At 33.9% G+C, this 13,617-nt stretch overlaps 1 protein-coding gene across 2 annotated transcripts; it reads left to right on the top strand.

Moving 5' to 3' along the window:
* Positions 1-547: 547 nt before the first annotated feature.
* LOC110894268 (histidine kinase 3) lies at positions 548-12,992 on the top strand. Of its 2 annotated transcripts, XM_035980821.1 has the most exons (12): positions 548-1,637; positions 2,137-2,403; positions 2,485-2,654; positions 3,083-3,295; positions 3,383-3,569; positions 3,669-3,720; positions 4,155-4,384; positions 4,487-4,585; positions 5,486-6,558; positions 7,467-7,778; positions 8,363-8,392; positions 12,577-12,992. In XM_035980821.1, the coding sequence occupies exons 1-10, from the start codon at positions 1,227-1,229 to the stop codon at positions 7,693-7,695; spliced, it is 2,931 nt and encodes a 976-aa protein (XP_035836714.1). In that variant the 5' UTR covers positions 548-1,226; the 3' UTR covers positions 7,696-7,778; positions 8,363-8,392; positions 12,577-12,992. The 2 variants fall into 2 exon arrangements, with proteins under 2 accessions (XP_035836714.1, XP_021997157.1); XM_022141465.2 differs by lacking the exon at positions 12,577-12,992 and having other exon boundaries at positions 8,363-8,893.
* The last annotated feature ends 625 nt before the right edge of the window (positions 12,993-13,617 follow it).

A 13,617-nucleotide genomic window follows, 5' to 3' on the forward strand; every position in this document is an offset into this window, starting at 1 on the left:
TTTAAAAGTAAAAAGAAAACTACATAGACTGCCAGATCGAATGGTCGTTTATTTGAGTTTTCTTTCTATTAAATGAAATGGGATTTGTTTCAAAATAAAAAGAAAACTGAAACCCGTTTTCCTTGATAGCAGAAGCCGTTCGATTTGATGGTTCTAAACACTATATAGACTGCCAGATCGAAACCCTAATGTGTGAATGTTAACTCAAAAAAGGAAATCCTATCTATATGATCATATACCATTATACGGCCCGTATAAAGCTATATACGATCATTGTTTTAACATGGTGTAATATAAACTGACAAACGTTGCGGCCACAGACTTTGTCGGTTCATTTTATTTTATACGGGCTATATAAACTTATACGACCCGTATACACCATGTTAAAACAAAATTTTCTGATATTTTAATATTAACACCCTATTGTTATTGTTATGGATGGTCTTCCATGATTTCTACTAGCTCCCTGTCATCACAATCACAATATAATTTAAAGAAAAACATATAATAATTCATAAAAAATAATAATATTCTTGAATAGTTGAGGATGGATGGTATGGATAGGATAATGGAGGTAGGAGGAGGTGTGCTAGAGGACATTTTTACAACCATATTCTTCTCATCTTGCCTTTTACAGATGCTCTCTTTCCAACTCTCTCTCTCTCTCTCTCTCTCTCTCTCTCTCTCTCTTCTGCATTCATTGATTACTCTCACTCAAGATCATCTCAAGTCAAACCCTTCAAATAATTACCCACGTTCGTTAGTTTAGTTTTTATCTCATAAACCCTCTTTTCTCATCTGGGTTTTTACAAATTCTTGATTTTGATTGAGTAGACTTTAAAAAAGATTCTTTCTTTTTGTTGATAATTGACCCCCCCATCTGGGTTTGTAGTAGTTAGTTATAACAAGATAACATAATCCATATTCCCCCTTTAAGAATCTTGTTTCTCTTATGTGTGTGTTGTTGTCAAATTTTTTTCTTAAATTTTAGGGTTTTGATTCCTTGATTAAACACTTTATAAGGTGACCAAAGGTTTCCCTGTTATTATTCCCTATTCCCCTTTTCATTTTTATCTTTTTCTATTTTATTATCATTATTCTCCTAATTATTATATTTTAGTTTAGTTTAATTTATATATATATATATTCTTTAGAAACCAGCTGTTAAGTGGAACCCTTTATTTACACATACATATGAAGTGTTTGAGAATTTTTTACTTGTGTGGATGAGTTTGATCCTTGTGTTGATGCTATGTTGCTCATTTGTATCATTAATCTCAATGAAGTTAAATAAAAGTATGAACATTTGGATGAAGTTTCTTGAGATCTTTTCAACATACACTTGTATGATCCATCTTCATTATTATCAACAACTTGGGCCAAGAAAGCTAAGAAAAAGATGGTTAAGAAAGCTTCTAATCTTGTGGATTGCATTTGGTACACTTCTTTCTTTATGGATCTTTTGGTATTTGAGATCTCAAGCTTTGGAAAAAAGGAAAGAAACACTAGCTAACATGTGTGATGAAAGGGCTAGAATGCTTCAAGATCAGTTTAATGTTAGTATGAATCATGTTCAAGCTATGTCTATTTTGATCTCTACTTTTCACCATGGTAAAAACCCTTCTGCAATTGATCAGGTACAACTCTATTTTATGTAATTTTTTGTATAAAGATTGAAACTTTATTGGTTGTAGTGGTTAATTGTGGTCTAAATCCATTTGGGTATTTTCAGTTGCTTAATCTTTTGAATTCTTTTTGTTGTTTTTAGCAAAGGAAGTGATCAAATTCTGTTAAGTTTGTGTAGTTAGGGTTCGTGTAATCGGACGGTTAATTGTGTTCTTAATCCAATTGGGGGTTTCCAGTTACTTGATCTTTTGAATTCTTTTGTTGTTTTTAAGAACTGTAAAGGAACAATTTTGGTTGACTTTGTGGACTTCGGGTTCATTTTCGGATAATTTTGGAAACTTCGGCTTTGTAGTTCTTAATTGTGTTGTTAGCCGGTTTGGGTTATTTTTTTCGGTTGCGCAAAATTTTATAATTATTTTTGTTGTCTTTGAAAAGGGAATCGAACCGAACAATTTGGTTATTTTTGTTGGATTAGTGTTTGTAATTAAACAAACTTTGTGGAATCAACAGGAGACTTTTGCAAAGTACACGGAACGAACTGCTTTTGAGAGACCACTAACAAGTGGGGTGGCATATGCAGTGCGTGTACTTCATTCCGAAAGAGAACAATTCGAGAAACAACAAGGATGGACCATAAAGAACATGACCCCAGTTAAAAAAGACGAATACAGCCCCGAAGAATTCGAGCCGTCACCGATTCAACCCGAATACGCCCCCGTTATCTTCGCACAAGATACTGTTGCTCATGTCATTTCTCTTGATATGTTGACCGGAAAGGTATATTAACATCTTAATATTTCATTGCAAAAAAAAAAAGAAATGTTAATGATCTTATGTTTTCTTTGTTATAATCGACAGGAAGATCGCGATAACGTGTTGCGTGCACGAGCATTAGGAAAAGGGGTTCTCACTGCTCCATTGGATCTTATAAAGTCAAACCGTCTCGGAGTTATTTTGACTTTTGCGGTTTATAATCGAGATTTACCTTCTAATGCTACTCCGGAGGAAAGAATCAAAGCAACCGAGGGGTAATTTCTTTAGCTTCCAATAGATTATGGAAGAGTAAAGTACACGGATGGTCCCTGTGGTTTACCAAAATTTTGGATTTGGTACCTAGCTTTCCAAAAGTACACAGATGGTCCTTGTGGTTTGCACTTTGTAACGCATTTAGTCCCTAGCTTTTTCCAAAAGTACATGGATGGTCCCTGTGGTTTGCACTTTGTAACGCATTTAGTCCCTAACTTTGGACATGCTAAAACCTTTAGATTTGTTGGCTGGGGACTAAATGCGTTACAAACTGCAAACCACAGGGACCATCCGTATATTTTTGGAAAGCTAGGGACCAAATCCAAAATGTTGGTAATCCACAGAGACCATCTGCGTACTTTACTCATTATGCAAAAAAGGGATATTTTTGTGCCCAAGTAATTTATCGTTGACTTTTGGTCAAATCCAGGTACCTTGGTGGGGTGTTTGATATTAGATCATTGGTCGAGAAGTTACTTCAACAACTTGCAAGAAAGCAAATCATTTACGTGAACGTTTTCGATACGACTAATGTGTCAAACCCTATTAGTATGTATGGCACCGATGTTTCGGACACTGGTTTACAACATGTTAGTCCTCTTAACTTTGGTGACCCGTCAAGAAAGCATGAGATGCGTTGCAGGTAATTAGTACCTCCAAAAATCTTCTATTTACATCCGCGCGCACGTGTTTGTGCTCATTTTAATAAATAGTCTTTTTGGTAATACAGATTTAAACAAAAACCACCGTGGCAAATCTTGGCAATATCAACTTCTTTCGGTATTTTCGTGATTACTTTGCTTGTCGGGCACATCTTTCATGCAACTGTAAATAGAATAGCAAAAGTTGAAGACGATTATCACGAGATGTCAGTGCTCAAAAAACACGCGGAGGATGCTGACTTGGCAAAATCGCAGGTGTTTTTTTCGTTTGACCGAACATTAAATCTTGACTTTAATCTTTGGTTACTTTATTTATAACCATCCTAAATCTTTGTTACATTTGTGTTTGTGTAGTTCCTTGCTACTGTTTCCCATGAAATTAGAACCCCGATGAATGGCGTTCTTGGTAAGTTATTTTATAACTTTTTAAAGGGTTAAATGCACATAGAGGTATCAAACTTTGAGGCAAATTATTCGAAGGAATCTACTTTTTTTGCGCAATTTAATTTAACAAGTTTGCTGTTCTTTATGAGGGAATTATTTTTTGCATGATTAATTCATAGTCTTTTAAATTTTTACATACAAGTACTCTTAACAGAGTTGAGGACTCGATAATGCGAAAAAAAGGACCTTTTCGTTAAATTTGGACCTTTTAATGTAAAATTTTGAGAGTTGTAACTTTTTTGGTAATTCTTGAACCTTGATTTGAGCAAAAAAAATTGATTACTTCAAATGATAAATTTTGTACTTAATGACTTTTTTTTGTGCATTTGCCTTTCTTAAAAATATGTTGAATTTACTCGTGATTTAGTTCATGTTTTTTTTTATATATAAATTAAGGGATGCTGGATATGCTTATGGATACTGTTCTTGACGTAACGCAACAAGATTATGTTAGAACGGCTCAAGCTAGCGGAAAAGCTCTTGTTTCACTAATTAACGCTGTTCTTGATCAAGCTAAAATTGAATCAGGAAAACTCGAGCTCGAGGCCGTTCGATTCGAGCTTCGCGCTGTTTTGGATGATGTTTTGTCTTTATTTTCAGGGAAATCACAAGAAAAAGGAATTGAGGTAACTCGTTTACATATATTTATCTTATGTCTTCTATTAGAGATAACTTTAATTGACTCGAGGTTTGACCTACATTTCTAATGCTATCTTGCGTAATGACAGTTGGCAGCCTATGTATCTGAAAAAGTTCCCGAGACATTAATCGGTGATCCGGGGCGTTTTCGTCAAATTATCACAAATCTCATGGGTAACTCTATTAAGGTAAGATATACATGTATGCATTTATTTTTCTATAAATTATAAGTCGCAATATGATAGGTTGGATAATGGGTCAAAATGGGTTAGGTTGACCTGTCTAACACCTTTTTATTATTATTATTATTATTATTTTTTTTTTATAAATAATCACCGTGTTAGATATGATTTTGCCGAAATTATTTTTAAAGTTGACCCATTTCACATAATTTGGTTGAAATGACCCGATAGCGATAAATATAACCTAAATCAACCCATTAAAAGTAAAGAATTGAAAATGTAACATAATAGATGATAGAGTAAATTGTCATTTTTGTCCTTGAGGTTTGACTAGTTTTGCGACTTTCATCCAAAGGTTTGTTTTTTCCGCATCTGGATCCAGAAGGTTTGGAATCTTGCCATTGTCATCCGGCTCGTTAACTCCATCCATTTTTCTCCGTTAAGTCAGGGGTATTTCCGTCTTTTTTTGTTAACTTAAAGGGCAATTCGGTCCTTTTCACTTTATGTAAAAAGACCGAATACCCCTGAAAAAGACCGAATTGCCCTTTAAGTTAACAAAAAAGACGAAAATACCCCTCACTTAACGTAGAAAAATAGATGAGAGTTAACAAGCCGGATGAAAATGGCAAGATTTCAAACCTTTTGAATACAGATGCGGAAAAAACAAACCTTTGGACGAAAGCCGCAAAGCTGGCCAAACCTCAGGGACAAAAATGGCATTTTACTCTAATCACTATGTTATATATGATTGCCGAAATTATTTTTAAAGTTGACCCATTACACATAATTTGGTTGAAATGACCCGTTAGCGTTAAAAATAACCTAAATCAACCCATTAAGTAAACGATTGAATATGTAACATAATACTAGTATAGTTGATTGACATTGTTGTTTCAATGGCTATAGTTCACCGAGAAAGGGCACATCTTTGTTACCGTACACCTTCTTGAGGAAGTTACGAACTCAATTGATGTCGAAACGGAATCGTCATGCAAAGACACATTGAGCGGACTACCTGTAGCCGATAGAAAGCGAAGCTGGGAAGCGTTTAGACCCACGGACCAAACCGTGGATCCGTCTGAATCCATAAAGTTAATAATATCCGTTGAAGATACTGGTGTCGGAATCCCTCTAGATGCACAATCTAGAATCTTTACACCTTTTATGCAAGTGGGCCCCTCGATTTCCCGTATTCATGGAGGAACAGGTATCGGTCTAAGCATCAGTAAATGTTTGGTCAATCTAATGAACGGTGAGATTGGGTTCAGTAGCGTTCCAAAGATCGGGTCAACTTTCACTTTCACTGCTGTTTTTTCAAATCCGAATGAGCAGCAAATGAACGGTGAGTCAAAGTCACAGTTTTGCAACATGCTAGCCGTCATCGTTGACCCGAGGCCCGTACGAGCCGAGGTATCAAGATATCACATCCAACGGCTAGGAATGCACGTTGAAATCGTCCCTAGTTTGACCAGCATGTTGTCAATGTTGACCAAAGGAAGTCAAATCGTCAACCTGGTCTTAATCGAAGAGGACGTTTGGGATCGAGATTTAACTAACTCATCTGTTTTTGCTTACAAGTTGAGAAATTTAGATCTCAAGGTTCCCCCAAAATTGTTTCTTTTAACGAATTCGATCGGTGGGTCCCGCCAAAGTAACGGTGTCCCTTCGCCACCTGTGATTACCAAACCGTTAAGGGTGAGCATGTTGGCGGGGTCGTTACAACGGGCAATGGGTGGTAATAAAGATAATGCTAGAAATGGAGAAGTCCCGAAGTTATCTTTATCGAAATTATTAATCGGGAGGAAAATATTAGTGGTTGATGATAATAATGTAAATCTTCGGGTTGCTGCGGGTGCGTTAAAGAAATATGGGGCGGAAGTTACGTGTGCCGATAGTGGAAGGAAAGCTATTTCGCTATTAAAACCGCCTCATTCGTTTGATGCTTGTTTTATGGATATTCAGATGCCGGAAATGGACGGGTAAGAATAATAATATTATAATTTCTTTTATCATGACATGATCATATATTACTAAGAGTTAAATGCCATTTTAGTCCTTGTGGTTTGGGTCATTTTGACAGTTTAGTCCAAAGGTTTCATTTTTAACCTGTGGGTCCAAAAAGGTTTCACAGTTGTCATTTTAGTCCACTGGGTTAACTTCATCCATTTTTTCTGTTAACGAGAAGGCCATTTCGGTAATTTTGTATGTAATTCTGTTAACTAAAAGGGCAATTCAACCATATAAAATGACCGAATTGGTCTTCTCGTTAACAGAAAAAATGGATGGAGTTAGCCCAGTGGACTAAAATGGCAACTGTGAAACCTTTTTGGACCCACAGGTTAAAAATGAAACCTTTGGACTAAACTGGCAAAATGGCCAAACCATAGGGACTAAAATGGCATTTAACTCTATTACTAATTATGAAAAGAGGAGGTTATTTTGACTTTTAGGCTAGATTCATGTTGAAACTAAATTCTACTTCATTTTAGTGTAATTTTTTTTTTTAAAGTTTTAAGTGTCTATTGATTGACTTTCGTGTCTGGATTGAAGGACGTTTATTGGTGTGTAAAGTTGTTTATAGAAAGAGCGTCGGTTTGACCCAAAAAGTCAAACCACTAAAAACATATTGTATATGATGCATAAATTGGTTATATAGATTGAATAAGGATGCGTTTTGACTTTTTTAGGTCAAGTTCTTGACTTTTGAAGAAGTGTTTATTCAAGCATCAATTTATTAATACAACTTAGAAAATCCACATGGTTTGACCTAAATAGTCAACCCACTTAAAATTGGTATATAATTTAATAAATTGGTTATAAATTGAATAAGAGTTGCATCTTGACTTTTTTAGGCCAACTTCTTGACTTTTCGAGCTTATAATTGCAGGTTTCAAGCAACAAACGTGATTCGTGAGATGGAATACGCCATAAATAATCATATCCAAGTCGGGGATTATGCAAATATTTCACGTTGGCATGTACCGATTTTAGCCATGACTGCTGATGTAATTCAGGCTACACACGAACAATGTCTTAGATCTGGAATGGATGGCTATGTATCTAAACCCTTTGAACCTAATCAACTTTATCAAGAAGTTTCTCGATTTTTCTTGTAACCCAATCAACCCCACAATAACTAACCAAACCGTGCCTGTTTTTTGAGGCGTTTTGGATAACGGGGTTCAGATTCTTCACAAGGGTAAGTTTCACAGTTTTTATCATCAAAATTTCATCTTGTTATACACCTCTGTCCCAAAATAATTTTCTATTAGAGTAAAATGCCATTTTCGTCCCTTGAGGTTTGGCCAGTTTTGCGACTTTTGTCCAAAGGTTTGTTTTTCCGCATCTGGATCCAAAAGGTTTGAAATTTTGCCATTTTCATCTAGCTCGTTAACTCCATCCATTTCTCTTGGTTAAGTCAGGGGTATTTCCGTCTTTTTACCTACAGGTTTTTGTTTTTTGTTTAGTAAGGGTATTTTGAATACTTGTACATTATGCTAAATGCTTGTACATAAAGTGAAAAAGACCGAATTGCACTTTAAGTTAACAAAAAAGACGGAAATACCCTTGACTTAACGGAGAAAAATGGATGGAGTTAACGAGCTGGATGAAAATGGCAAGATTTCAAACGTTTTGGATCCAGATGCGGAAAAAGTGAAACAAACCTTTGGACAAAAGTCACAAAACTGGTCAAACCTCAGGGACGAAAATGGCATTTTACTCTCTTCTATATTTGTATCATTGAGCTCACGTCGGGCTAATTTTTAACGACCTTTATTTCAGGAAACTAGCCGTCATGACATTATAATGTACATACAGAAGTCATTTATTGGTGGAGATATGTTCATCTTGTAGAGCGAGTTTAGATACAGAAACCAATTCATTTGCCTCCAATGTAGATTTTGATACATATTTCCAAGTTATCAGAAGACGGAACAGGCTCAACAGTTGACTTGACTTTTTGGTCAACTCTCGGACTTTGGTCTGTCCTCGGTTTCTGCTGTTTAGTTTGCACTAGTTGATGCATGCACCCTGCTCAGGGCAAAAGAATGTATCGTGGTATATATCGTTGTAACATCAAAATAAATACGGTTACTTTGTACGTAGTAATATATATATATACGTAAGTACAAATTTCAGGTTAAGGTTGTTTAGGACGCTGAGATTATTCGGTATAGCTGGTAAATTTGTGTGTATATATATGTATAAAAGGAAGTTCACTTGTGTCTTTTTGAATGTTTGGTTGTGGTTACTGTCTGGTTTAAGCCAAATTTCATTTGGAATAATGTACAGTCTTCTTTTTTGCTGTTGTCATTTTTTTGTCTTCAAAATGTACAGATTGGGTTTGGGTATTTTATGTTTGAGTTAATCGCTTTTTTCGTCCATGTGGTTTGTTAAAAATCGCTATTTCAGTCCATTAGTTTAAAAATTGCCACAACAGTCCTAATGGTTTCACTTTCGTAACTATTATAGTCCACTCACACTAACGTTATCCAGTTATTCTATTAGTTTATTTGAAATGACCATAATGCCCCTGTTATTATAACTAAATTTAAAATAAAAGAGTTAGTTTCGTTTTTCGTCCTTGTGGTTTGTTATAAATAACTATTACAGTCCATTAGTTCTAAAAATTGCCAAAACAGTACCTTCACTTTACTTTTCACCCTCCCTGTTTCTTCAAATCCGGCCACCTAATTTTCTCCATCACAATCGACGTCAGTAGGAGGTGGTCATCGTTCAGGTGTGATGACGGTGGTGGGCATAATGGGTGGTGAAGGTGGTCATCGTTTAGGTATGTGTGTGTGTGTGTGGTGGGAGATGTTGAAGATGGATGAAATGGAGAGGGTGTGGAGTCGGAACATGAGCAGGTGATATTCTGACTGGATTTGAGGAAACATGGAGAGCGGAGAGTAGAGTAAAGGATATTAGATAGGTGAAGTTGTTAACCACCATTGTTGGTGAGTTGAAGGTGGAAGTTGTGAAAATATTCATACTGTTTTGGCAATTTTTTAAACTAATGGGCTGTAATGGTTATTTTAACAAACCACAGGGACGGAAAACGTAACTAACTCTATTTATTTTAATTTTAATAACAGGGGCATTATGGTCATTTCAAATTAACTAACAGAATATATGGATGACGTTGGTGAGGTAGATTGTAATACTTACGAAATTGAAACCACAAGGACTGTTTTGGCAATTTTTAAACTAATGGACTGAAATAATGATTTTTGACAAACCACAGTGACAGTGACGGATCGAGCCCTGTTTTGTGGATTCACATTAACCCACTCGGTTTGGAAAAAACTAGTGAGAACTTTGTATGATTTGGAAAAAAAATAGTGAGAATCTAACAAAACGAACCCACTGAAAGAAGTTCTTGGATTCGCCACTGCACAGGGACGAAAAACATAATTAACTCTTTATGTTTTATCTGTACTATATAATAAAAGAAACCATTTATGTGGCACTTGTCATCACATTAGGCTATGTATCTTTTGATTTTCTCAATCTCTTATGAATAATTATTATTTATAGATAACTCTCCAACTAAACATTATTTCGTTTAATCTATTATGGATAATTATTATTTAGTATAGTCTCTTCTAATTCATTATAGATAATTGCAAATATAAAATCATTGATTTTACGAACAATAACAAAATATTATTATTTAGTTTAATCTCTTCTAATTAATTATAGATAATTCTCCTGCTAAGTATAATCTCTTATGGATAATTATTATTTAGTTCAATCTCTTCTAATTAATTACAGATAATTACAAATATAAAGTCATTTATTTTACTAACAATAACAAAGTCTTAATTATATATAAAATTAGATTTATTACGGGTTTTTTTAAATATAATTTATATTTTATCACTCAAATGGCTGCTTATTTGCTTCTTGAATAACATGCTTATTTGCTTCTTGAATAACATGTTTGACTACTGTATCTTCTTTTCTCATCTTCGCAATCACCATATCTATCGCGTACCGAGTAGACCCATTAGTTTTTTAACATATATTTTGTTTTTTATAATTTGGTATGTAAAATCATATATATTCAACTCGTGTAATAAATAAGGGTTTTTAAAAATATAACTTTTTTATTATTTGGTAAACAATATTACATTTATTTAACCTGTGTAATACACATGGTTATAAAGATATAACTTTTTTTATTATTTGGTATATAAAATTACATTCATTCAACCCGTACAATACATATGGTTCTTATAAAAATATTATTTAATATATAAAATTGCATTTCTTCAATCCGTGAAATAAATGAGGTTTTTAAAAATATATTGTTTTATTATTTAGTATATATATTCATTTATTCAACTCGTATAATACACGAGGTTATAACCTAGTTTTATTATATTGAAAAACAGTTAATCAGTTTATGTAGCGGTGAGTTATGTAGAGAATATGAAAAATAAGAACAAAGAAATACATATTGACCATCATTTGGTTTTCTATTAAGCTAAGGGGATTTTGACATTAAAAGGGTAATTTAGTAAATTTAGGTTTGTTGGCTTTTTTACATCCTAAAGTTGATAAAAATAATGTTTCTAAAACTAAAGCATAATCTTTTTTCTGAGAGTGGATCAACTAGGAAGTTTAGTTTCACTAGGAAGGATAGAAAACAATAGAACTATAACATGTGGCAAAATTTAAAAATAAAGGGGAAGAATATTTAATTTTCTCTCTTCTTCTTCAACCTTTCCTTCCCTAGATCTAAGAAACCCAGATCCGTATAGTTCATCCCATCTCCACACCACCAACACCACTCCACCACCGTTTCGCTCCGCCACCATCATGCGACCTCAGATCCAGCACCGCCGCAGTCTCCTGTTAAGATGGTCTACCATGGAAGAAAAATAAGGCAATTTTATTGAGTTCTGCAGATTGAGTTTTGAGGGAAAGGATAGAAATGATGGCAATTTCTCTAGTCAAGAGTCTTCTCATGATTCTACGGCAATTTTATGGATGTTTATAATCAACTAACATCCATGGTTATCCAGTATCATTTTTATCTAGAAGAACTAATACGCATTGTGTTTTACTGAAAATTTGGTTGATTTTTGGTAATTTATAAAATGCAATGGTTTCAATTATATTATTGTTTTATGCATATGTGAAAACACCACGTTATATTATTCTTTTTCATAACAAGTGGGCTGATTTTTGGTAATTTTGTAAAACGCAATACTTCAATTATATTATTTGTTTTATGCACAAGTTACAACACATACTGCTATTTATATTATTCTTTTTTCATAAGTTATTCTTAAAGCAAAGTTTCAATCATTAAAAAAATGGTTGGTTTGTGGGAATTTCTAAAACGCAGCTCTTTTGATTATGGAAAATGTCAATTTTTTCTATTCTATATTGTTTCCATAGGTAAAAAACCACCTAGCCGCCACACATGACACTATTATACGCATTTTACAACTTCTAGTGTATATTTCTAAAACGCAGTAACACATCTAGTTCATCACTTTTTTTGTATTGTGTTTTATAAAACACACTAAATCATTGTGTTTTATAACATAATGATAAAACTTATTTTATTGTGTTTTTAGGCCATTGCGTTTTAGAAAAACACATTTTATTGTGTTTTTGGTCCATTGCGTTTTAGGAAAAAACATATTTTTTGTGTTTTTAGTCCATTGCGTTTTAGAAAAAAAGACATTTTTAAGTGTTTTCTAGCCATTGCGTTTTAGAAAAAAGAAATTTATTTGTGTTTTTTGTGCAATGCGTTTTAGGTAAAACACATATTTATGTGTTTTCAGGCCATTGCGTTTTAGAAATAAGACACTTCTTTGTGTTTTCTGGCCATTGCGTTCATTTTTGAAGTGTTTTTAGTCCATTGCGTTTATAGAAAACACATTTTTATGTGTTTTCAGTCCATTGCGTTTTAGAAAGTACACTTTCTTTTGTGTTTTTAGGCTATTACGTTTTAGAAATAAGACATTTCTATAATGTACATACAGAAGTCATTTATTGGTGGAGATATGTTCATCTTGTAGAGCGAGTTTAGATACAGAAACCAATTCATTTGCCTCCAATGTAGATTTTGATACATATTTCCAAGTTATCAGAAGACGGAACAGGCTCAACAGTTGACTTGACTTTTTGGTCAAATCTCGGACTTTGGTCTGTCTTCGGTTTCTGCTGTTTAGTTTGCATTAGTTGATGCATGCACCCTGCACAGGGCAAAAGAATGTATCGTGGTATATATCGTTGTAACATCAAAATAAATACGGTTACTTTGTACGTAGTAATATATATATATACGTAAGTACAAATTTCAGGTTAAGGTTGTTTAGGACGCTGAGATTATTCGGTATAGCTGGTAAATTTGTGTGTATATATATGTATAAAAGGAAGTTCACTTGTGTCTTTTTGAATGTTTGGTTGTGGTTACTGTCTGGTTTAAGCCAAATTTCATTTGGAATAATGTACAGTGTTCTTTTTTGCTGCTCTCATTTTTTTGTCTTCAAAATGTACAGATTGGATTTGGGTATTTTATGTTTGAGTTAATTGCGTTTTTCGTTTCTATAGTTTGTCAAAAATTACTATTTCAGTCCGTTAGTTTAAAAATTGCCACAACAGTCCCTGTGGTTTCACTTTCGTAACTATTACAGCCACTCACACTAATGTCATCCAGTTATTCTGTTAGTTTATTTGAAATGATCACAATGCCCCTGTTATTATAATTAAATTTAAAATAAAAGAGTTAGTTTTGTTTTTCGTCCCTGTGGTTTGTTAAAAAGAGTTAGTTTAGTTTTTCAGCACTTAAGCATTCAGAAGTTGGCAAACAGCCCCTAAGTCACTAAGTCATTTCCAAAGTCAATCCCAAAGTGCCTAAGCTGTAATTTTAACATAAAAAGGGATTAGTGTGATTTTCTTTATTTAATAATATATTATGATAATAAAAGTGATAAGATTGGAAAGTATGTTAGAATAATTTGATCAACTCCTCTCCAATAATACGGTGAAGGATACGAGTTCACCAAGACGTTGGA

The sequence above is a fragment of the Helianthus annuus genome, chromosome 12 (genome assembly GCF_002127325.2).
Source record: "Helianthus annuus cultivar XRQ/B chromosome 12, HanXRQr2.0-SUNRISE, whole genome shotgun sequence".
NCBI classification, from domain to species: domain Eukaryota; kingdom Viridiplantae; phylum Streptophyta; class Magnoliopsida; order Asterales; family Asteraceae; genus Helianthus; species Helianthus annuus.

What these genes read in the sequence shown, in the direction of transcription:
- LOC110894268 (XM_035980821.1), top strand. Translation starts at nt 1,227, where the DNA reads ATGAGTTTGATCCTTGTGTTGATGCTATGTTGCTCATTTGTATCATTA. An exon ending in AAGCATGAGATGCGTTGCAG is followed by an intron (nt 3,296 to 3,382) that starts GTAATTAGTACC and finishes TTGGTAATACAG; the next exon opens with ATTTAAACAAAAACCACCGT. An exon ending in CACAAGAAAAAGGAATTGAG is followed by an intron (nt 4,385 to 4,486) that starts GTAACTCGTTTA and finishes GCGTAATGACAG; the next exon opens with TTGGCAGCCTATGTATCTGA.